Source organism: Bombina bombina, chromosome 7, assembly GCF_027579735.1.
Source record: "Bombina bombina isolate aBomBom1 chromosome 7, aBomBom1.pri, whole genome shotgun sequence".
NCBI classification, from domain to species: Eukaryota; Metazoa; Chordata; class Amphibia; order Anura; family Bombinatoridae; genus Bombina; species Bombina bombina.
Genome location: NC_069505.1, coordinates 209,713,726 through 209,740,029, shown reverse-complemented (window position 1 = coordinate 209,740,029; position 26,304 = coordinate 209,713,726). Strand labels below are relative to the sequence as shown.

Sequence of the window (26,304 nt, the reverse complement as noted above, 5' to 3'; positions counted from 1 at the left end):
AGTTGCAAGAGGATCACCCACAGCAGAGCTGCTATATAGCTCCTCCCCTCACTGCCATATCCAGTCATTCGACCGAAACATAAGGAGAAACCATAGGGTGCAATGGTGACTGTAGTTTAATTGAAATTTAGACCTGCCTTAAAAGGACAGGGCGGGCCGTGGACTGGATACACTACAAGAGAAATAAATTTATCAGGTAAGCATAAATTATGTTTTCTCTTGTTAAGTGTATCCAGTCCACGGATCATCCATTACTTGTGGGATACCAATACCAAAGCTAAAGTACACGGATGATGGGAGGGGCAAGGCAGGAACTTAAACGGAAGGAACCACTGCCTGAAGAACCTTTCTCCCAAAAACCGCCTCCGAAGAAGCAAAAGTATCAAATTTGTAAAATTTTGAAAAGGTATGAAGCGAAGACCAAGTCGCAGCCTTGCAAATCTGTTCAACAGAAGCCTCATTTTTAAAGGCCCAGGTGTAGGCCACAGCTCTAGTAGAATGAGCTGTAATCCTTTCAGGGGGCTGCTGTCCAGCAGTCTCATAGGCTAAACGGATTATACTCCGAAGCCAAAAAGAAAGAGAGGTTGCCGAGGCCTTTTGACCTCTCCTCTGTCCAGAGTAAATAACAAACAGGTTAGATGTTTGACGAAAATCCTTAGTAGCTTGTAAGTAAAACTTCAAGGCACGCACTACGTCTAGATTATGCAAAAGACGTTCCTTCTTCGAAGAAGGATTAGGACACAATGATGGAACAACAATCTCTTGATTGATATTCTTGTTAGAAACCACCTTGGGTAAAAACCCAGGTTTTGTACGCAGAACTACTTTATCTGAATGAAAGATCAGATAAGGAGAATCACAATGTAAGGCAGTTAACTCAGAGACTCTTCGAGCCAAGGAAATAGCCATCAGAAACAGAACTTTCCATGATAGAAGTTTGATATCAATAGAACGAAGGGGTTCAAACGGAACCCCTTGAAGAACTTTAAGAACCAAGTTTAAGCTCCATGGAGGAGCAACAGGTTTAAACACAGGCTTAATTCTAACTAAAGCCTGACAAAATGCCTGGACGTCTGGAAATTCTGCCAGACGCTTGTGTAAAAGAATAGACAGAGCAGAAATCTTTCCCTTTAAAGAACTAGCTGATAATCCTTTGTCCAAACCCTCTTGGAGGAAGGACAATATCCTAGGAATCCTAACCCTACTCCATGAGTAATTCTTGGATTCACACCAATGAAGATATTTACGCCATATCTTGTGGTAGATTTTCCTGGTGACAGGCTTTCGTGCCTGTATTAAGGTATCAATGACTGACTCGGAGAAGCCACGCTTTGATAGGATCAAGCGTTCAATCTCCATGCAGTCAGTCTCAGAGAAATTAGATTCGGATGATTGAAAGGACCTTGTATTAAAAGGTCTTGTCTCAGAGGCAGAGTCCACGGTGGAGAGGATGACACGTCCACCAGATCTGCATACCAGGTCCTGCGTGGCCACGCAGGCGCTATCAGAATCACTGATGCTCCCTCCTGTCTGATTTTGGCAATCAGTCGAGGGAGCAGAGGAAACGGTGGAAACACATAAGCCAGGTTGAAGAACCAAGGAGCTGTTAGAGCATCTATCAGCGTCACATCTGGGTCCCTGGACCTGGATCCGTAACAATGAAGCTTGACGTTCTGGCGAGACGCCATGAGATCCAGTTCTGGTTTGCCCCAACAATAGACTAATTGAGCAAACACCTCCGGATGGAGTTCCCACTCCCCCGGATGAAAAGTCTGACAACTTAGAAAATCCGCCTCCCAGTTCTCTATGCCCGGGATATGGATCGCTGATAGGTGGCAAGAGTGAGTCTCTGCCCAGCGAATTATCTTGGAGACTTCTGACATCGCTAGGGAACTCCTGGTTCCCCCTTGATGGTTGATGTAAGCCACAGTCGTGATGTTGTCCGACTGAAATCTGATGAACCTCAGTCTTGCTAACTGAGGCCAAGCTAGAAGAGCAGTGAATATTGCTCTTAACTCCAGAATATTTATTGGGAGGAGTTTCTCCTCCTGAGTCCATGAACCCTGAGACTTAAGGGAGTTCCAGACTGCACCCCAACCTAGAAGGCTGGCATCTGTTGTTACAATCGTCCAATCTGGTCTGCGAAAGGTCATACCCTTGGACAGATGGACCCAAGATAACCACCAGAGAAGAGAATCTCTGGTTTCCTGATCCAGATTTAGTAGAGGGGACAAATCTGTGTAATCCCCATTCCACTGACTGAGCATGCATAATTGCAGCGGTCTGAGATGCAGGCGCCCAAATGGCACTATGTCCATCGCCGCTACCATTAAGCCGATTACTTCCATGCACTGATCCACCGTGGGGCGCGGAATGGAGTGAAGAACACGGCAAGCATTTAGAAGTTTTGATAACCTGGACTCTGTCAGGTAAATTTTCATTTATACAGAATCTATAAGGGTCCCTAGGAAGGAAACCCTTGTTAGAGGAGATAGAGAACTCTTCTTCATTCACTTTCCACCCATGCGACCTCAGAAATGCCAGAACTATCTCTGTATGAGACTTGGCAATTTGAAAGCTTGACGCCTTTATCAGGATGTCGTCCAGATAAGGAGCCACCGCTATGGCAGAAGTGAGCCTAGAACTTTTGTAAAAATTCTTGGGGCTGTAGCCAACCCGAATGGAAGAGCTACAAATTGGTAATGCCTGTCTAGAAAGGCAAACCTCAGGAACCGATGATGATTCTTGTGAATCGGAATGTGAAGGTAGGCATCCTTTAAATCCACTGTCATCATGTACTGACCCTCTTGGATCATGGGTAAAATGGTTCGAATAGTTTCCATCTTGAATGATGGAACTCTGAGGAATTTGTTTAAGATCTTTAGATCCAAAATTGGTCTGAAGGTTCCCTCTTTTTTGGGAACCACAAACAGATTTGAATAAATACCCTGTCCTTGTTCCATCCGCGGAACTGGATGGATCACCCCCATTGCTAGGAGGTCTTGCACGCAGCGTAGGAATGCCTCTTTCTTTATCTGATTTGCAGATAATCTTGAAAGGTGAAATCTCCCTTGTGGAGGAGAAGCTTTGAAGTCCAGAAGATATCCCTGAGATATGATCTCCAACGCCCAGGGATCCTGAACATCTCTTGCCCACGCCTGGGCGAAGAGAGAAAGTCTGCCCCCTACTAGATCCGTTACCGGATAGGGGGCCGTTCCTTCATGCTGTCTTGGAGGCAGCAGCAGGCTTTCTGGCCTGCTTGCCCTTGTTCCAGGACTGGTTAGGTTTCTAGGCCTGCTTGGATTGAGCAAAAGTTCCCTCTTGTTTTGAAGAAGAGGAAGTTGATGCTGCACCTGCCTTGAAATTTCGAAAGGCACGAAAATTAGACTGTTTGGCCCTTGATTTGGCCCTGTCCTGAGGAAGGGTATGACCCTTACCTCCAGTAATGTCAGCAATGATTTCTTTCAAACCAGGCCCGAATAGGGTCTGCCCCTTGAAAGGAATGTTGAGTAACTTAGACTTTAAAGTCACGTCAGCTGACCACGATTTAAGCCATAGCGCCCTACGCGCCTGGATGGCGAATCCGGAATTCTTAGCCGTTAGTTTAGTCAAATGAACAATGGCATCAGAAACAAATGAGTTAGCTAGCTTAAGTGTTCTAAGTTTGTCAATGATTTCAGTCAATGGAGCTGTATGGATGGCCTCTTCCAGGGCCTCAAACCAAAACGCCGCCGCAGCAGTGACAGGCGCAATGCATGCAAGGGGCTGTAAAATAAAACCTTGTTGAATAAACATTTTCTTAAGGTAACCCTCTAATTTTTTATCCATTGGATCTGAAAAAGCACAACTGTCCTCAACTGGGATAGTGGTACGCTTTGCTAAAATAGAAACTGCTCCCTCCACCTTAGGGACCGTCTGCCATAAGTCCCGTGTAGTGGCGTCTATTGGAAACATTTTTCTAAATATAGGAGGTGGGGAAAAAGGCACACCGGGTCTATCCCACTCCTTAGTAATGATTTCTGTAAGCCTTTTAGGTATTGGAAAAACATCAGTACACACCGGCACTGCATAGTATTTATCCAGCCTACACAATTTCTCTGGCACTGCAATTGTGTCACAGTCATTCAGAGCAACTAATACCTCCCCAAGCAATACACGGAGGTTCTCAAGCTTAAATTTAAAATTAGAAATCTCTGAATCAGGTTTCCCCGAGTCAGAGATGTCACCCACAGACTGAAGCTCTCCGTCCTCAGGTTCTGCATATTGTGACGCAGTATCGGACATGGCTCTTACAGCATCTACGCGCTCTGTATCTCGTCTAACTCCAGAGCTATCGCGCTTGCCTCTTAATTCAGGCAATCTGGCTAATACCTCTGACAGGGTATTATTCATGATTGCAGCCATGTCCTGCAAAGTAATCGCTATGGGCGTCCCTGATGTACTTGGCGCCATATTAGCGTGCGTCCCTTGAGCGGGAGGCGAAGGGTCCGACACGTGGGGAGAGTTAGTCGGCATAACTTCCCCCTCGACAGAACCCTCTGGTGACAATTCTTTTATAGATAAAGACTGATCTTTACTGTTTAAGGTGAAATCAATACATTTAGTACACATTCTCCTATGGGGCTCCACCATGGCTTTTAAACATAATGAACAAGTAGTTTCCTCTGTGTCAGACATGTTTGTACAAACTAGCAATGAGACTAGCAAGCTTGGAAAACACTTTAAACCAAGTTAACAAGCAATATAAAAAAACATTACTGCGCCTTTAAGGAAAACAAATTTTGACAAAATTTGAAATAACAGTGAAAAAAGGCAGTTACACTAACAAAATTTTTACAGTGTATGTAACAAGTTAGCAGAGCATTGCACCCACTTGCAAATGGATGATTAACCCCTTAATACCAAAAACGGAATAATAAATGACAAAAACGTTTTTAAAACCAGTCACAACTGCCACAGCTCTACTGTGGCTGTTACCTTCCTCAAACACGACTTTTGAAGCCTTTTTAGCCCTTCAGAGATGTCCTGTATCATGCAGAGGGAAGCTGAATGTCTCTGTCTGTAATTTTTTCTGCGCAAAAAAGCTCTAAAATAGGCCCCTCCCACTCATATTACAACAGTGGAAAGCCTCAGGAAACGGTTTCTAGGCAAAAATCAAGCCAGCCATGTGGAAAAAACTAGGCCCCAATAAGTTTTATCACCAAAGCATATATAAAAACGATTAAACGTGCCAGCAAACGTTTTATATTGTACTTTTATAAAAGTATGTATCTCTGTTAATAAGCCTGATACCATTCGCTCTCACTGCATTTTAGGCTTAACTTACATTAATCCGGTATCAGCAGCATTTTCTAGCAAATTCCATCCCTAGAAAAATGTTAACTGCACATACCTTATTGCAGGATAACCTGCACGCCATTCCCCCTCTGAAGTTACCTCACTCCTCAGAATATGTGAGAACGGCAGTGGATCTTAGTTACTTCTGCTAAGATCATAGAAACCGCAGGCAGATTCTTCTTCTAAATACTGCCTGAGGTAAAATAGTACGCTCGGGTACCATTTAAAAATAACAAACTTTTGATTGAAGAAAGAAACTAACTGTAATACACCACTCTCCTCTTACTACCTCCATCTTTGTTGAGAGTTGCAAGAGAATGACTGGATATGGAAGTGAGGGGAGGAGCTTTATAGCAGCTCTGCTGTGGGTGATCCTCTTGCAACTTCCTGTTGGGAAGGAGAATATCCCACAAGTAATGGATGATCCGTGGACTGGATACACTTAACAAGAGAAAGGGATTCCAGAAGCTTTGTTTGCACAGAGATAAATAGAAAACTAGTTCAAACACGGTGGCGCCCATTACTTTATAGAAACTAAACTTTTACACTTGTACGATCAATATTTAACCCCTTAATGACCGGACCATTTTTCAATTTTCTTACCCTTAATGACAATGGCTATTTTTACATTTCTGCAGTGTTTGTGTTTAGCTGTAATTTTCCTCTTACTCATTTACTGTACCCATACATATTATATACCGTTTTTCTCGCCATTAAATGGACTTTCTAAGGATACCATTATTTTCATCATATCTTATAATTTCCTATAAAAAAAAATATAAAATATGAGGAAAAAATTGAAAAAAACACACTTTTTCTAACTTTGACCCCCAAAATCTGTTACACATCTACAATCACCAAAAAACACCTATGCTAAATAGTTTCTAAATTTTGTCCTGAGTTTAGAAATACCCAATGTTTACATGTTCTTTACTTTTTTTGCAAGTTATAGGGCCATAAATACAAGTAGCACTTTGCTATTTCCAAACAACTTTTTTTCAAAATTAGCGCTAGTTACATTGGAACCCTGATATCTGTCAGGAATACCTGAATATCCCTTGACATGTATATATTTTTTTTTAGAAGACAACCCAAAGTATTGATCTAGGCCCATTTTGGTATATTTCATGCCACCATTTCACCGCCAAATGTCATCAAATAAAAAAAAAGTTCACTTTTTCACAAATTTTGTCACAAACTTTAGGTTTCCCACTGAAATTATTTACAAACAGCTTCTGCAATTAAGGCACAAATGGTTGTAAATGCTTCTTTGGGATCCCCTTTATTCAGAAATAGCAGACTTATATGGCTTTGTGGTTGCTTTTTGGTAAGTAGAAGGCCGCTAAATGCTGCTGCGCACCACACGTAAATTATGCCCAGCAGTTAAGGGGTTAAATTAGGTAGCTTGTAGGGAGCTTGCAGGGTTAATTTTAGCTTTAGGGTAGAGATCAGCCTCCCACCTGACACATCCCACCCCCTGATCCCTCCCAAACAGTTCTCTTCCCTCCCCCACCCCACAATTGTCCCCGCCATCTTAAGTACTGGCAGAAAGTCTGCCAGTACTAAATAAAAGGAGTTTTTATTTTTTTTAATAAAAAAAAATAAAATGTTTTAGCTGTGATGGACTCCTGCCTTAGCCCCAACCTCCATGATCCCCCCCCCCAGCAATCTAACCCTCTCCCCTACCTAATTGCCGCCATCTTGGGTACTGGCAGCTGTCTGCCAGTACCCAATTTGCCCCCCAAAAAAGTGTTTTTAATTATTTTTTATTACTAATTTATTTTTTTCTGTAGTGTAGCAGCCCCCCACAATACCCCAACCCCCTCCCCCTCCCAGATCCTCATATATATATATATTTCCCCCCCTCTTCCCACTCATTGGTGTCAGTGTGGGTAGGTGATCGCGGGCGTGCGCGTGCACCCGCGCGCTCCCGGCACCCGGCGTGCACATTGCACTAACAGGAGCCGGATGCCGGGTAGCGATGGGCCGCCCACCCGCCTCCCAGTTGCGCTCCCACCCACCAACGAACCGGCCGCATCGCTACCGGTGCAGAGAGGGCCACAGAGTGGCTCTCTCTGCATCGGATGCTTTCTAAGGGTATTGCAGGATGCCTCAATATCGAGGCATCACTGCAATACCCTGAGAGCTGCTGGAAGCGATTGCGATCGCTTCCAGCACTCTCTTAGACAAGTGACGTACCAGGTACGTCCATTGTCACTAACTGCAAGTTTTTGCAGGACGTACCTGGTACGTCACTTGTCATTAAGGGGTTAAAGAACCAATATAATTGTAAAAATACATCTACATATAATTCTAAGGCTGATCTTTGCTTTGCATACATCATTACGTCTAGCATTGTTTTACTATTTATATCCCTCTAAACAAGCATTTACTTATTCATTAATGTTATTTGGGATTCCTTACGCACCTTGGATAGTGCTTGCTGATTGGTGGCTACATTAAGCCACCAATAAGCAAGCACAACCCAGGTTCTAAAACAAAAATGGGCTGGCTCCTAAGCTTTACATTCCTGATTTTTAAATAAAGATAGCAAGAGAACAAAGAAAATTTGATAATAGGAGTAAATTAAAAAGTTGCTTAAAAACAGAATTTATGTTTACCTGATAAATTACTTTCTCCAACGGTGTGTCCGGTCCACGGCGTCATCCTTACTTGTGGGATATTCTCTTCCCCAACAGGAAATGGCAAAGAGCCCAGCAAAGCTGGTCACATGATCCCTCCTAGGCTCCGCCTTCCCCAGTCATTCGACCGACGTAAAGGAGGAATATTTGCATAGGAGAAATCATATGATACCGTGGTGACTGTAGTTAAAGAAAATAAATTATCAGACCTGATTAAAAAACCAGGGCGGGCCGTGGACCGGACACACCGTTGGAGAAAGTAATTTATCAGGTAAACATAAATTCTGTTTTCTCCAACATAGGTGTGTCCGGTCCACGGCGTCATCCTTACTTGTGGGAACCAATACCAAAGCTTTAGGACACGGATGATGGGAGGGAGCAAATCAGGTCACCTAGATGGAAGGCACCACGGCTTGCAAAACCTTTCTCCCAAAAATAGCCTCAGAAGAAGCAAAAGTATCAAATTTGTAAAATTTAGTAAAAGTGTGCAGTGAAGACCAAGTCGCTGCCTTACATATCTGATCAACAGAAGCCTCGTTCTTGAAGGCCCATGTGGAAGCCACGGCCCTAGTGGAATGAGCTGTGATTCTTTCAGGAGGCTGACGTCCGGCAGTCTCATAAGCCAATCTGATGATGCTTTTAAGCCAAAAAGAGAGAGAGGTAGAAGTTGCTTTTTGACCTCTTCTTTTACCAGAATAAACAACAAACAAGGAAGATGTTTGTCTGAAATCCTTTGTAGCATCTAAATAGAATTTTAGAGCACGAACTACATCCAAATTGTGCAACAAACGTTCCTTCTTTGAAACTGGATTCGGACACAAAGAAGGCACGACTATCTCCTGGTTAATGTTTTTGTTAGAAACAACTTTCGGAAGAAAACCAGGTTTAGTACGCAAAACCACCTTATCTGCATGGAACACCAGATAAGGAGGAGAACACTGCAGAGCAGATAACTCTGAAACTCTTCTAGCAGAAGAAATTGCAACCAAAAACAAAACTTTCCAAGATAATAACTTAATATCTACGGAATGTAAGGGTTCAAACGGAACCCCCTGAAGAACTGAAAGAACTAAATTGAGACTCCAAGGAGGAGCCAAAGGTTTGTAAACAGGCTTGATTCTAACCAGAGCCTGAACAAAAGCTTGAACATCTGGCACAGCCGCCAGCTTTTTATTAAGTAAAACAGATAAAGCAGAAATCTGTCCCTTCAAAGAACTTGCAGATAATCCTTTCTCCAAACCTTCTTGAAGAAAGGATAGAATCTTAGGAATTTTTATCTTGTTCCATGGGAATCCTTTAGATTCACACCAACAGATATATTTTTTCCATATTTTATGGTAGATTTTTCTAGTTACAGGCTTTCTGGCCTGAACAAGAGTATCAATGACAGAATCTGAGAACCCTCGCTTTGATAAAATCAAGCGTTCAATCTCCAAGCAGTCAGTTGGAGTGAGGCCAGATTCGGATGTTCGAACGGACCTTGAACAAGAAGGTCCTGTCTCAAAGGTAGCTTCCATGGTGGAGCTGATGACATATTCACCAGGTCTGCATACCAAGTCCTGCGTGGCCACGCAGGAGCTATCAAGATCACCGATGCCCTCTCCTGATTGGTCCTGGCTACCAGCCTGGGGATGAGAGGGAACGGTGGGAATACATAAGCTAGGTTGAAGGTCCAAGGTGCTACTAGTGCATCTACTAGAGTCGCCTTGGGATCCCTGGATCTGGACCCGTAGCAAGGAACCTTGAAGTTCTGACGAGAGGCCATCAGATCCATGTCTGGAATGCCCCACAATTGAGTAATTTGGGCAAAGATTTCCGGATGGAGTTCCCACTCCCCCGGATGAAATGTCTGACGACTCAGAAAATCCGCTTCCCAATTTTCCACTCCTGGGATGTGGATTGCAGACAAGTGGCAGGAGTGAGTCTCCGCCCATTGAATGATTTTGGTCACTTCTTCCATCGCCAGGGAACTCCTTGTTCCCCCCTGATGGTTGATATACGCAACAGTCGTCATGTTGTCTGATTGAAACCGTATGAATTTGGCCTTTGCTAGCTGAGGCCAAGCCTTGAGAGCATTGAATATCGCTCTCAGTTCCAGAATATTTATCGGGAGAAGAGATTCTTCCCGAGACCAAAGACCCTGAGCTTTCAGGAGTTCCCAGACCGCGCCCCAGCCCACCAGACTGGCGTCGGTCGTGACAATGACCCACTCTGGTCTGCGGAAGCTCATCCCCTGTGACAGGTTGTCCAGGGTCAGCCACCAACGGAGTGAATCTCTGGTCCTCTGATCTACTTGTATCGTCGGAGACAAGTCTGTATAATCCCCATTCCACTGACTGAGCATGCACAGTTGTAATGGTCTCAGATGAATTCGCGCAAAAGGAACTATGTCCATTGCCGCGACCATCAAACCTATTACTTCCATGCACTGCGCTATGGAAGGAAGAGGAACAGAATGAAGTACTTGACAAGAGCTTAGAAGTTTTGATTTTCTGGCCTCTGTCAGAAAAATCCTCATTTCTAAGGAGTCTATTATTGTTCCCAAGAAGGGAACTCTTGTTGACGGAGATAGAGAACTCTTTTCTACGTTCACTTTCCACCCGTGAGATCTGAGAAAGGCCAGGACAATGTCCGTATGAGCCTTTGCTTGTGGTAGGGACGACGCTTGAATCAGTATGTCGTCCAAGTAAGGTACTACTGCAATGCCCCTTGGTCGTAGCACCGCTAGAAGGGACCCTAGTACCTTTGTGAAAATTCTTGGAGCAGTGGCTAATCCGAATGGAAGTGCCACAAACTGGTAATGCTTGTCCAGAAAGGCGAACCTTAGGAACCGATGATGTTCCTTGTGGATAGGAATATGTAGATACGCATCCTTTAAATCCACCGTGGTCATGAATTGACCTTCCTGGATGGAAGGAAGAATTGTCCGAATGGTTTCCATTTTGAACGATGGAACCTTGAGAAACTTGTTTAGGATCTTGAGATCTAAGATTGGTCTGAATGTTCCCTCTTTTTTGGGGACTATGAACAGATTGGAGTAGAATCCCATGCCTTGTTCTCCTAATGGAACAGGATGAATCACTCCCATTTTTAACAGGTCTTCTACACAATGTAAGAATGCCTGTCTTTTTATGTGGTCTGAAGACAATTGAGACCTGTGGAACCTCCCCCTTGGGGGAAGCTCCTTGAATTCCAGAAGATAACCTTGGGAGACTATTTCTAGCGCCCAAGGATCCAGAACATCTCTTGCCCAAGCCTGAGCGAAGAGAGAAAGTCTGCCCCCCACCAGATCCGGTCCCGGATCGGGGGCCAACATCTCATGCTGTCTTGGTAGCAGTGGCAGGTTTCTTGGCCTGCTTACCTTTGTTCCAGCCTTGCATTGGCCTCCAGGCTGGCTTGGTTTGAGAAGTATTACCCTCTTGCTTAGAGGATGTAGCACTTGGGGCTGGTCCGTTTCTGCGAAAGGGACGAAAATTTGGTTTATTTTTAGCCTTGAAAGACCTATCCTGAGGAAGGGCGTGGCCCTTACCCCCAGTGATATCAGAAATAATCTCTTTCAAGTCAGGGCCAAACAGTGTTTTCCCCTTGAAAGGTATGTTAAGCAATTTGTTCTTGGAAGACGCATCCGCTGACCAAGATTTTAGCCAAAGCGCTCTGCGCGCCACAATAGCAAACCCTGAATTTTTCGCCGCTAATCTAGCCAATTGCAAAGTGGCGTCTAAAGTAAAAGAGTTAGCCAATTTGAGAGCATGAATTCTGTCCATAATCTCCTCATAAGAAGAATCTTTATTGAGCGACTTTTCTAGTTCATCGAACCAGAAACACGCTGCTGTAGTGACAGGAACCATGCATGAAATTGGTTGTAGAAGGTAACCTTGCTGAACAAACATCTTTTTAAGCAAACCCTCTAATTTTTTATCCATAGGATCTTTGAAAGCACAACTATCTTCTATAGGGATAGTAGTGCGTTTGTTTAGAGTAGAAACCGCCCCCTCGACCTTGGGGACTGTCTGCCATAAGTCCTTTCTGGGGTCGACCATAGGAAACAATTTCTTAAATATAGGGGGAGGGACAAAAGGTATGCCGGGCCTTTCCCATTCTTTGTTTACAATGTCCGCCACCCGCTTGGGTATAGGAAAAGCTTCGGGGGGCCCCGGGACCTCTAGGAACTTGTCCATCTTACATAATTTCTCTGGAATGACCAAATTCTCACAATCATCCAGAGTAGATAACACCTCCTTAAGCAGAGCGCGGAGATGTTCCAATTTAAATTTGAATGTAATCACATCAGGTTCAGCTTGTTGAGAAATTTTCCCTGAATCTGAAATTTCTCCCTCAGACAAAACCTCCCTGGCCCCCTCAGACTGGTGTAGGGGCACTTCAGAACCAATATCATCAGCGTCCTCATGCTCTTCAGTATTTTCTAAAACAGAGCAGTCGCGCTTTCGCTGATAAGTGGGCATTTTGGCTAAAATGTTTTTGATAGAATTATCCATTACAGCCGTTAATTGTTGCATAGTAAGGAGTATTGGCGCACTAGATGTACTAGGGGCCTCCTGTGTGGGCAAGACTGGCGTAGACGAAGGAGGGGATGATGCAGTACCATGCTTACTCCCCTCACTTGAGGAATCATCTTGGGCATCATTTTCTCTAAATTTTGTGTCACATAAATCACATCTATTTAAATGAGAAGGAACCTTGGCTTCCCCACATACAGAACATAGTCTATCTGATAGTTCAGACATGTTAAACAGGCATAAACTTGATAACAAAGTACAAAAAACGTTTTAAAATAAAACCGTTACTGTCACTTTAAATTTTAAACTGAACACACTTTATTACTGAAAATGTGAAAAAGTATGAAGGAATTGTTCAAAATTCACCAAAATTTCACCACAGTGTCTGAAAGCTTTAACTCTTAAAATAACGGAACCGGAGCCGTTTTTATATTTAACCCCTATACAGTCCCTGGTATCTGCTTTGCTGAGACCCAACCAAGCCCAAAGGGGAATACGATACCAAATGACGCCTTCAGTAAGCTTTTCTATGTATCTGAGCTCCTCACACATGCATCTGCATGTCTTGCTTCCCAAAAACAACTGTGCAATAGAGGCGCGAAAATGAGGCTCTGCCTATGATTAGAGAAGGCCCCCAGTGAAAAAGGTGTCCAATACAGTGCCTGCCGGTTATTTTACATAATTCCCAAGAATAAAATAACTCCTCAAAACTATGAAGTATTAAAAATGCTTATATATCAATCGTTTTAGCCCAGAAAAATGTCTACCAGTCTTTAAAGCCCTTGTGAAGCCCTTTATTCTTATTTAATAAAAATGGCTTACCGGATCCCATAGGGAAAATGACAGCTTCCAGCATTACCAAGTCTTGTTAGAAATGTGTCATACCTCAAGCAGCAAAAGTCTGCTCACTGTTTCCCCCAACTGAAGTTAATTCCTCTCAACAGTCCTGTGTGGAAACAGCCATCGATTTTAGTAACGGTTGCTAAAATCATTTTCCTATTACAAACAGAAATCTTCATCTCTTTTCTGTTTCAGAGTAAATAGTACATACCAGCACTATTTTAAAATAACAAACTCTTGATTGAAGAATAAAAACTACATTTAAACACCAAAAAACTCTAAGCCATCTCCGTGGAGATGTTGCCTGTACAACGGCAAAGAGAATGACTGGGGAAGGCGGAGCCTAGGAGGACCGGACACACCTATGTTGGAGAAATTGCTGCTCTATCTGAATCATTAAAGGAAAAAATTGGGTTTAGTGTCCCTTTAAACGGGAGTTCATTTTAACATATAAAAATGGATAAATTAGGAAATGTGGTTTACAAAGTTTGGTTTGAGGACAAATGCTACAGAAATATTATGTACCTTTTTAATGGGTGGAAGTCTCCTGCTTTCCCGATGCACAGCCTCCAGCGTTTCTATATGCATAGCCACAATACCTTTAAACCACAGAGATAGGAAAGATAAATAGGGCAAACATGGTATAAACGCTAATAAGATGGACAGAGACACAAAAGTAAAAAATAAACGTTTATGGTTCATATAGGGTATATGATTTTATGACATTTTAATTTAATTTCAATGCATTACTAGGAGCTGGCTGCTGATTAGTGGCTACACACATATGCCTCTTGTTATTGGCTCACCTGGTGTGTTAAGCTAGCTCCCAGTAGTACATTGCTGCTCTGGACTTTAGAGGTGAAACAGTTCTATACAGCATATAATGTACTAATAAAATGCTCTAATCCATTAGACTACTTGATTATGCCTGTTTATGTTTGCTGCAAGTGCACATTTACAGTCATGTAGCAAATCAGCCTTACAATATAATGTTTATTCTTTTGTCATTGTATTGTGCAGGTGTCACAGTTATCAAACAATGCTGAAGAACGCTGGAGCTTACCCGGTATCATGCAGTGTAGACTCTTTATATGATCTTGTGTCACTCCGCTCTCTGTACAGACCTTATCAATGAATCTAGTGATGAAGCGGACCACAGAATTCGCAATATCATTCTCCGAGTCCTCAAACCCACTTTCGGTGTCGTAGCTCTCTGCAACACTTCCAGCAATGCTAAAGAAGCAGAAAAGCGTCACAAGCACAGAATAAGCACTTTTCACTGAACTGGCACTGACCTAAGCTTTATAGAATGAGACAACGAAGAATCACTTATTTCTGAAATTTTAGCATACAGAGGGAAATATATTTTGCAAGTTGCTATTCCACAAAATGTAAATGTGAATGTAATCTCTTTGCGCACAGGCGGTCCTACCCAGTCCTGTGCTCAGTTTTTTGTATTAATATGCAGACTTCATTACATTTGTAGTGGAAACCACAGAGTTTCTGCTGAAACACAACTATTTTGTGCATGAGGGAGAGTATTATTTGCAGAAGCGAGGCACAGCCATGGGTGCTAAGTTCGCCCTGGCCTATGCCAATATTTACATGGGCTGGGTGGAGCTGTGCCTCATTTTTGCAAGTGATTTCCCATTCAAGTACAATATCAAATTATACGGTCGCTTCATCGATGATCTAATTATCATATGGGATAAAACACAAAATGAACACACCATTGAGCATTTCATGACCTATATTAATGACAATCAATTTAACCTAACTTTTACCTATAAAAGTGATATCCACTACATTGACTATTTAGATTTAAAACTCAAAGTAGACCTTTCTAACCTTGATATAAATTACATCTACCTATAGGAAACCTACATCAAAAAACACCATCCTAAGAGCGGATTCATGTCATGTTCCACACCTTAAAGGGATACTAAACCCAATTTTTTTTATTTCATGATTCAGATAGAGCATGAGATTTTAAGCACCTTTCTAATTTACTCCTATTATCAATTTTTCTTTGTTCTCATGCTATCTTGATTTGAAAAAGCAGTACTGTAAGCTTTAGAGCCAGACCATTTTTTTGTTCAGCACATGGGTAGCACTTGCTGATTTGTGGCTAAACGTAGCAAACCAATCAGCAAGCTCTACCAAGGTGCTGAACTAAAAAATGGGCCGGCTCCTAACCTTTTATTACTGCTTTTTCAAATCAAGATAACATGAGAACAAAGAAAAATTGAAAATAGGAATAAATTAGAAAGTTGCTTAAAATTGCGTGCTCTATCTGAATCATGAAAGAAAAAATGAGGGGTTAGTATCCCTTTAAGAAAGGCATACCTAAAGGCCAATACTTAAGGCTGTGAAGAAATTGCTCTAACTTAGAGACCTACAAAGTAGAAGCTAGTGAACTAACAGATACAGTAGACTTATAAAAAGGAGATACAACAAATTCAAATTAGACAACATCAGTAAGGAAGTTGAAAAACTGCAGAGAAATACGTTGTTCAAAACAGTGACAACATAGTTTTTCCCACTCAGCTTAGTAGGCAATACTACAAAATCTGTAATGTTATCAAGAACAATCTTACTATATTGAAGATTACAGTACATTAAAACAGATCCAAAGGGATAAAATATGTAGCAAAAAAAGCACCATCAATAGGTGATCTAACCAATCGAAAATTCTCAGAGAAACCCCAGATTCAAACTAATTGGTTAAGTTTAAACCCAGGTTTGTTCAAATGTCGTCACAGACCTTGTAAACTTGTGACTTTAATGATAAAACTCACACTTTTACTTCAAGTAACACTAATGAGATTTATACAATCAAACAGAGAATTGATTGCACTTCTCAATATGTGATTTACCTCATTACATGACAATTTTGTTACCAGCAATACACAGGTATTACTACACGAATTAGGGAACACCTACTATTGCTAACTGAAAAGGAACCCAAGACACCAGTGGCAAAACATTTCCGCCAAGATTGTAAAGGTACCACATATTTTTCATTCATGGGAATTGAAAGAATATAAAAAAATGCAAGAGGAGGTGACAGAACTGCCAGACTCCTCAGAAGAGAAGTCTTCTGGATAATCAAACTGAATACCAGATATCCCTATGGCATCAATAGACGATTAGATGTAGATCTATATGTATAGCTATTTCACCACTGATATCATAAGTCATTCATATTGACATATACATCATATTATTCATATATGTTGTTCATGTGTCAATATGCATGATTGTGATCATCTTATCTCCTCATCCTAAGTGCATCTAATCTTACAATTTATATATTATCTGCTATTTACCCTACCATATTATGATATTATGAATTTACCATTCTATACTATCTTCCATTCAGTTTAATTTCATAGCTTTTATTCTTTATTTTTCACATTTTTATTTATGTTTTCCACTTTTACATATGCCTCCCTTGATGACTCTGCTAATTACGAAATATCCCTCACATTGCAATATACAGCATTTAGAGATTAGTGAACTTATATATGATTTTACAGAGTCATGGAGTAAGTCATTATCATGCCCCTCTCGTCTTTCTATAGCTGAACCCGTAGTTCTACATTATTGAAAGACTTGTCATCTGTCTTTTTTTAAGGCTTAAATATTTAAGTACTATATAGGTTGAGTATTACACACACACATATATATACATACATATATATATATATATATATATATATATATATACACACCCCAATACAACATTCGGTTTCAATTAAGCTTTTTATTCTTAAAGATGTGTTTAGCTACATGGGGCATCTCTCCAATCCTTTTGTATATGGTTTTATTTTAATGTTTGACATATATCACTGTTAGATCAGCATTTATCATTTATGGGTCATGTCTTTGTGCTGATCCTAATATGCCGCCATTCGATCCATTTATTTTATATATATATGAACAGACGTTTGCACTCACAGGTCTTTTTTCAAACTTTTAATGTGGAACGTTTTCGGGGTATTATAACCCCATCATCAGCATACAACAGTGACAATAATCAAACATTTTATAGTGTTTTACAAACAAAGTGTACCAATCACAAACCTCACATCACCCCCAGCTTTCGAGGCATAATGCGTTCCACCGTCTTGGCTAATACCGGAAGTTTAATAGGTGTTAGGTAGCTACCATACAGATATAAATTGTGGGGTTCATTTGAGGATATATGTCTAACCCACATCAGGATCGCATATCTATGGTAGATAGTGTTAATAGCACTTAATACTTGCTATCGATTGATAAATACTTTTCAAACATAACGAAGAATTGTGAATTTAAGATAAAGACTACATGCAACAATTATTGTCATATATTTCACACAAAGTTCCATATTGCCTAGACTATTGAGATTTAGGTGCAGATGTGAGTAATTAACACAGGTAGGCCAGGCTTCCACATTATGTATTGGAATCAAAAATGATCCCAACCCACAGTGCTGAGAGAACAATGCGGGGAACCCCCTACAAAAAGAGGGGACACCGCGAAGTGCAACTCAGAGCCACCATGCCACCCCGGTTGTACCCCAAGTCGGTAGCACACTACAATAGATTTTTAAAGTCCGGCATAGTATTCAGGCCACCAGGTATGATAGTCCCTAGGCGGAACATCCACTGTGCTTCAGAAGCTGTTTGTTGCGGTCTCCACCTCGTTCCAGCGGAGGTATATGATCTATCAATATATAACGTATCGAGGAGACCGAATGTCCCTCATTCGCGCAATGTCGCGCCACAAGCGGCTCAGAAGTTCCTTCCTTGATGGCCGTCCTTATGGCATGTCGATGATTAGCCATCCTTTCACGTAATGTTCCTGACGTCTTGCCAACATAGAACCTCGAGCATGGGCAAAACAGAAGATACACTACGTGCGTCGTAGTGCATGTTATGGAGTGTCTAATCTTGAAAGACCGGTTAGTATGTGGATGGTGGAAAACCTTTGTGCCTATAAGGCCACTGCATGTAGTGCAACCTAAACATCGGTATGATCCCCTGATGTTTCTTTTAGTGCCGGTGTCGTAACTTGCTTTAGGATCTGTTCTCATTAACAGATCTTTGAGGTTAGTGCCTCTCTTGAAGCCCACCATGGGACTTAAGTTATGGGTGAACATAAGCTTTGGGTCTGAAGACATAATGGGCCAGTGTTGGCGTAGAATCCTGCCAGTGCCCTTCGTTGCAGGAGTAAATGTGGTGGACATAATCAATTTGTCTGCAGTATCCCGTTTAGGTTTTGGTTGTATCAGTTCCGCTTGTGTCAAGGTGGATACAGCTTCCACGGATTCTTGAATCACAGATGCCTTGTACCCTCTCGAGCGGAACCTCTCACCCACTCCAATCAGTTGGGAGACCCCTGTTGCAGTATTTGAATTATTTCTCATAGTTCTTATACATTGTGACTTGACAATACCCTTCAACAGTGCAGGGGGATGACAGCTGTCTGCCCTAAGTAACAAATTCCGATCAGTGGGCTTATGATACAGCGTGGTCCCCAGTTTATCTGTGTCTTTAAAGACTGTCAAATCCAAAAAATTGATGGATTGTTCATCCACCGTCATTTTAAATTTTACATTGTCTGTACAGTTATTGTAGCGATTGTACCAAGCCTGGAGTCCCCCCATGCCCCCTCGCCATACCAAAAAGATATCATCTATATATCTGTAATAACAGACAATAGATGAGTCAGTATGAGACCATAAGTACATGTTCTCAAATTGTGACATATATATGTTGGCATAGGCAGGGGCCATGGAGGAACCCATGGCGGTACCGGCCACCTGCAGATAGAATTTCTTTTCAAATCTGAAATAGTTTTTAAATAAACAATATTCAATCAGAGAAGATAGATATTCTATCGGGGGACCATCATAACTAGGGTTGTCAATAAGGTGTTCTTGTACAGCCTTTAATCCCTCATCATGAGGTATAATAGTATACAGACTGTTGACATCCAGACTCACGAGTAAATCGTCATGCTGGATGTCAACAGACCGTATCTTCCTAATGAAATCATTGGTGTCCATGATATAGGAACGTATCCCCTTAACCACTGGTTGCAGTAACACATCCACAAACTGGGCTACAGGCTGAGTTAATGACTCACGTGCCGAGACTATCGGGCGGCCCGGTGGATGGTCCAAGGTTTTGTGGATTTTGGGGATAGAGTACAGAATAGGTACTCTGGGAAATTTGGTGGTACAAAATTCCAAAATATGTTCTGATAGAAAGCCCTGTTCAAATCCCAATGTTAAAAGGGTATCTAATTGTGTTTTGTACATGTTAGTGGGGTCATTGGTTAATGATTTATATGTATTTACGTCAGACAGCTGGTCCAAAATGTCAGTTCTATAATCAGTATAGTTAAGTAACACTATGGCTAATCATCGACATGCTATAAGGACGGCCATCAAGGAAGGAACTTCTGAGCAGCCTGTGGCGCGACATTGCGCGAATGAGGGACATTCGGTCTCCTCGATACGTTATATATTGATAGATCATATACCTCCGCTGGAACGAGGTGGAGACCGCAACAAACAGCTTCTGAAATGTGAAGCACAGTGGATGTTCCGCCTAGGGACTATCATACCTGGTGGCCTGAATACTATGCCAGACTTTAAAAATCTATTGTAGTGTGCTACCGACTTGGGGTACAACCGGGGTGGCATGGTGGCTCTGAGTTGCACTTCGCAGTGTCCCCTCTTTTTGTAGGGGGTTCCCCGCATTGTTCTCTGAGCACTGTGGGTTGGGATCATTTTTGATTCCAATAAATAATGTGCCTGGCCTACCTGTGTTTATTACTCACATCTGCACCTAAATCTCAATAGTCTAGGCAATATGGAACTTTGTGTGAAATATATGACAATAATTGTTGCATGTAGTCTTTATCTTAAATTCACAATTCTTCGTTATGTTTGAAAAATAATTATCAATCGATAGCAAGTATTAAGTGCGATTAACACAATCTACCATAGATATGCGATCCTGATGTGGGTTAGACATATATCCTCAAATGAACCCCACAATTTATATCTGTATGGTAGCTACCTAACACCTATTAGATATATTGGATAGGTAACATGTCTATCTTCGATCTAACTAATATATTTATTGACTGACATAACCTGTCCAGTTTCTTAGGTAGCCTATCTGTCGTTAAGACTATGAATACATTTATCCATTGATACTGTATATATGTATCATCCATCTTACAAAGTATTTATCCTTAGATACAATATTGATATAATGGATGGACGGCGATATCACATTTGGTCTCAAGGTAGACAGAGGTGTGAACTGCATACATAGGTTTAGATCAGTCACATCAGCCCTCCCATTTATCTCAGTGTTTGTAGTTGGTTCAGCCCTATCCCAGCTCATATTCATCACTTGTAATTCTACAACGAAGTTTAGAGTTATTTAGAGTTATTCATTAACACAGTATAAATATTGGGGATGGGCTATTAATGGTACAACAATGTAATCCAATTTGATTTTGATTTTAATTTCCTTCGATATGTTCCACCTTAGGGATTAGGTATTTATCATATCCCGTCTTAAATTTTTAAATATATACAGTCTGTGTTATTCACTTTAAATGTATGTATGCATTTGAGCAGCTGTTTATTGCTGTCTCCATGGCAACGGTTGTCATAACAATGTACACATACATCACACAGTTTGACACGAGAAATCGAGTGTATTAATAATGTTGATTGTTTTAAGCACTCATCACTCCACACCAACACAGGGTGTATATAACCTGGTAGCTAATCAGGTTTTTTTTTAGTTTTTTTGAGATTTGTTGTTTAAATGTATAAAATTCGTAATTTGCACTAAACCGGAAGTGACGTTTCAAACTTCCGGTATTAGCCAAGACGGTGGAACGCATTATGCGTTCCACTGCTGATAATCTTGCCGCGAAAGCTGGGGGAGATGTGAGGTTTGTGATTGGTACACTTTGTTTGTAAAACACTATAAAATGTTTGATTATTGTCACTGTTGTATGCTGATGATGGGGTTATAATACCCCGAAAACGTTCCACATTAAAAGTTTGAAAAAAGACCTGTGAGTGCAAACGTTTGTTCCTGTATTTTGCCATATCTTTGCACCCAGGCTGTCGGCATTCGGTGGGTTAAGCTGGAAGATATATATTATATATATATATATATATATATAAACTAAATTACCTTTAAACAGGGACATTCCCCTTTGGCTTTAGGACCCAGCACACTGATAGATCGAACTCTTGTTGTTTTCTTATTCTGATACATGTTGATCTTACAGCTAGTAAAATTTGCGCAACATTTTATATTTATTTTTATTCTCATTCTATTTTTATCATTTTTTCTTTATTTTGTACCAATATGTTCTTGCTTATTTGATGACTTTCTGTATAGATTGGTTACATATGCAATGTATTTTCTTTATTATGGTTGTACATTTACTATTTTATGAGTTATGTTTTGCATTTTTTATTTTTACTTTCATTGTCATTTGTCCATATTGAGCTATGAGTACCGCAGTGTGGCCCCACTGTACAGCAGACAATTCCCACTTAATGTACCAGTCTTAATGTTTTGCCTGTTGTCTGGCTGTGCCACACTGATTGGTTTAAACTCAATCTGCCTCAGGATTGGTGTGTAATATGTTTAAAAGCTGTCACTGTCTGATTCCAATTAGCCTCTGAAGAAGCGCATCTACGCATGCGCGAATCGCGTCTGGCGTTCCTGACTGTGATCTTGTTACTTAGCACCAGCATTGGACTTCCAATAAATATTCTTTTTCAGCATACTATATTTCAGAGTCAGCGCATCTTATTGCTCCGTTGCTGTTTTGTATGCTAAGACAGCCTGTAAGAAACTGTATTGCCCAATAAAATAAAATATATAGGGGGCGCCCTTGGGCAACAATAGGTTAGTTGATAATAATAATATAACAATATCCTTTCCAAGGGTGTGGATATTGTTTCCACACCCTTGGGACCTCCCCATCATTGTTATGCATACAGCGTATTTCTCAATGCAGCTATATGCCTCACCATACATCTGATATTTGGTGTACCTTATGCTGGGATATCGAGTCACTGAAGTTCGAGCCACTTCAGTGGTGACTGTTAGATTCCTGGGCAATATACTACTGCAGATATCAACTTTCTGAAACTGTGAGTACTGAGTTTATATATCACATAAGGCTCTTCACACTGCCTTAAGGAGTTTGTCCTTTGTCACTAGGAGGCTTGTCGTCTCCACGGATTTTCAAGTTTGCAAGCACAAAGGACACAAAGACTCTCTTACAGACTTTTTGGCACTTTAAGGACGTTTGATCTATTGTTCATTGGACACATAGTATCATTCAATTTTGTTTTTTGCTATTGTGATTTTTATTGTATTTGTTTTTGTCATTGATTCATTGCTATTTGACATTATAAGGTCGACCTTTAATCAATTGTATTAAATGTATTATTTATGAATTTTTATGAATATCTATGTATTATTTTTATAAATGTATATGAATTACACTATATAAAATACCTATTATATTTGCATTTCTTTTTTATTTACATTTCTTTTTGACTGCATTTACTTATTCTATGTATTTGTAGCTTATCCCAGTACATTTATCTAGGACTTATAGATTAGGCATTTGTGGTTAATTTTCTGCGCTTGCTATAGTCTATCACTGTCCGGTATTTTTGTGCACGGTTTTCTTCTGTCCAATACGGCCGCTCTTTTTTGAGCGCTCCATTTTAATATTTTATTATTCGCTAGTTTTTATAGAATTTGAGAGACTTCTATTTATTTTGGAGTTTGTGTAGTACTTTTATTTTGGCGCAATCTCACACACTTTTTTGTTTCCGTTGACTTTTAGATTCCAGCCTGCTCTATTTGCACCAAGAGGGGTGCTTCACCAAATGTGTGGGCAAATTTCTCATACACTATCTCACAAGAGTATATACAGTGCTAAGCCATGTGGCGCTTCTGTTCCTTTATATCCTCTATGTATTGCCCGAGACATTAAAGGGACAAATTGTTCTAAAATGTGTTTCCGCTTAATGTGTTCCAAATGACTGGTTTTACATACTGCGTAATATTAAATGAATGGTAAATTGCTCCTTTTGTGTTATTTTTCTACCTGAAATAGCTGGTTTTGTTCAATAAACCATCACATATTGCTCTCAAGGATATGCCCTTTTAAACAGGCTGACCCAGCAGATAAACAGACCTGCTCATAACATCTCTTTCTGTACACAAAGTAACATTGAAATGCCAATAAGGACTGACTGGTTCAGAGAGCAAACCCAGTCAGATACAAAAATCTCTCTATTTCCAACCGCCCACTGGGAGATTATTTTATGCTGTTATCCTGTTATATACGTTGTGTGTGTAATGTGTATATATATATATATATATATATATATATATATATATATATATATATATATATATATAGCAACTACTTCATTTACAAAAATAAAGTTAAATGATCGGTTGGCAAACAAATTAACACTCAAGCAGTAAAAATGGATCATTGGGAGCACATTAAATAGAACAAGATTTTACAGTACACTGCCCCTTTAATTACAAGGTAATGTGTGCTTCCAGGCTGCTAGAAACTAAAACAAATATATTCATCATACCCCAAATATCCTTGAAATCACTTACTGTTTTGGTTCTTAGAACATCAACTAAAATGTAAACCACATCTAACGATTATTGATTATTTACAAAAAAACATTTAGTAAAGCGAGAGAGGGATGGGTAGCCACACAGCAGAAATACTCTGATTGGTTGGAGGAGAAAAGTGGAACAATCCCTACACTATAGAAGGAAAAAAAGGAGGAAAAGAGCTGTTTGGAAGGGAGCAGGTGGTAGTGAGCAGGGAGGTGGGAGGGAAATCCCTTCACTACATCAAATATTCCCCTTAGCACCTAACTGATTAACCCCTTTGCTGCTGGTAATTTCAGAAGTGTGGTGCACAGCTGAACCCTTTTAATTATAAAAAAACAACAAAACAAAAAAAAAACAAAGGCAAAGTCCTGCATGTTGGCCATTTCTGAATACAGTGGGTTCTAGAGAAGTGGTTGTGTGTAAATCATTTCAGTGAGAAAGCCAAAGTTTTTTTTATATGATCACATTTGGCGGCATGAAATATACCCAAATGGGCCCAAATCAATATCTTGTGGTTTTTGCTTTAACCCAATTTTTTTCTTTCATGATTCAGATAGAGCATGCATTTTTTAAGCAACTTTCTAATTCACTCCTATTATCAATTTTTCTTTGTTCTCTTAATATCTTTATTTGAAAAAGCAGAAAACAGAATTTATGTTTACCTGATAAATTACTTTCTCCAACGGTGTGTCCGGTCCACGGCGTCATCCTTACTTGTGGGATATTCTCTTCCCCAACAGGAAATGGCAAAGAGCCCAGCAAAGCTGGTCACATGATCCCTCCTAGGCTCCGCCTACCCCAGTCATTCGACCGACGTAAAGGAGGAATATTTGCATAGGAGAAACCATATGATACCGTGGTGACTGTAGTTAAAGAAAATAAATTATCAGACCTGATTAAAAAACCAGGGCGGGCCGTGGACCGGACACACCGTTGGAGAAAGTAATTTATCAGGTAAACATAAATTCTGTTTTCTCCAACATAGGTGTGTCCGGTCCACGGCGTCATCCTTACTTGTGGGAACCAATACCACGGGTGGACACGGATGAAGGGAGGGAGCAAATCAGGTCACCTAAATGGAAGGCACCACGGTTTGCAAAACCTTTCTCCCAAAAATAGCCTCAGAAGAAGCAAAAGTATCAAACTTGTAAAATTTGGTAAAAGTGTGCAGTGAAGACCAAGTCGCTGCCCTACATATCTGATCAACAGAAGCCTCGTTCTTGAAGGCCCATGTGGAAGCCACAGCCCTAGTGGAATGAGCTGTGATTCTTTCAGGAGGCTGCCGTCCGGCAGTCTCATAAGCCAATCTGATGATGCTTTTAATCCAAAAAGAGAGAGAGGTAGAAGTTGCTTTTTGACCTCTCCTTTTACCAGAATAAACAACAAACAAGGAAGATGTTTGTCTAAAATCCTTTGTAGCATCTAAATAGAATTTTAGAGCGCGAACAACATCCAAATTGTGCAACAAACGTTCCTTCTTTGAAACTGGATTCGGACACAAAGAAGGCACGACTATCTCCTGGTTAATGTTTTTGTTAGAAACAACTTTCGGAAGAAAACCAGGTTTAGTACGTAAAACCACCTTATCTGCATGAAAAACCAGATAAGGAGGAGAACACTGCAGAGCAGATAATTCTGAAACTCTTCTAGCAGAAGAAATTGCAACCAAAAACAAAACTTTCCAAGATAATAACTTAATATCAACGGAATGCAAGGGTTCAAACGGAACCCCCTGAAGAACTGAAAGAACTAAGTTGAGACTCCAAGGAGGAGTCAAAGGTTTGTGAAGTAACACAGACAAGGCAGAAATCTGTCCCTTCAAGGAACTTGCCGATAATCCTTTCTCCAATCCTTCTTGAAGAAAAGATAGAATCTTAGGAATCTTTACCTTGTTCCAAGGGAATCCTTTAGATTCACACCAACAGATATATTTTTTCCATATTTTGTGGTAAATTTTTCTAGTTACAGGCTTTCTGGCCTGAACAAGAGTATCAATAACAGAATCTGAGAACCCTCGTTTTGATAAGATCAAGCGTTCAATCTCCAAGCAGTCAGCTGGAGTGAGACCAGATTCGGATGTTCGAACGGACCTTGAACAAGAAGGTCTCGTCTCAAAGGTAGCTTCCATGGTGGAGCCGATGACATATTCACCAGATCTGCATACCAAGTCCTGCGTGGCCACGCAGGAGCTATCAAGATCACCGACGCCCTCTCCTGATTGATCCTGGCTACCAGCCTGGGGATGAGAGGAAACGGCGGGAATACATA

At 40.8% G+C, this 26,304-nt stretch overlaps 1 protein-coding gene across 1 annotated transcript in view; it reads right to left on the bottom strand.

Annotated features, from left to right (window-relative positions):
* Window positions 1–26,304, bottom strand: part of SBF2 (SET binding factor 2) — a 1,344,181-nt gene that overhangs the window by 268,196 nt on the left and 1,049,681 nt on the right. Inside the window, exons 20-21 of the mRNA XM_053720592.1 lie at window positions 14,400–14,569; window positions 13,862–13,935 (exon numbers count right to left, since the gene is read on the bottom strand). Coding sequence (XP_053576567.1) covers window positions 13,862–13,935; window positions 14,400–14,569 — 244 coding nt within the window. The remainder of the gene's footprint in view (window positions 1–13,861; window positions 13,936–14,399; window positions 14,570–26,304) is intronic.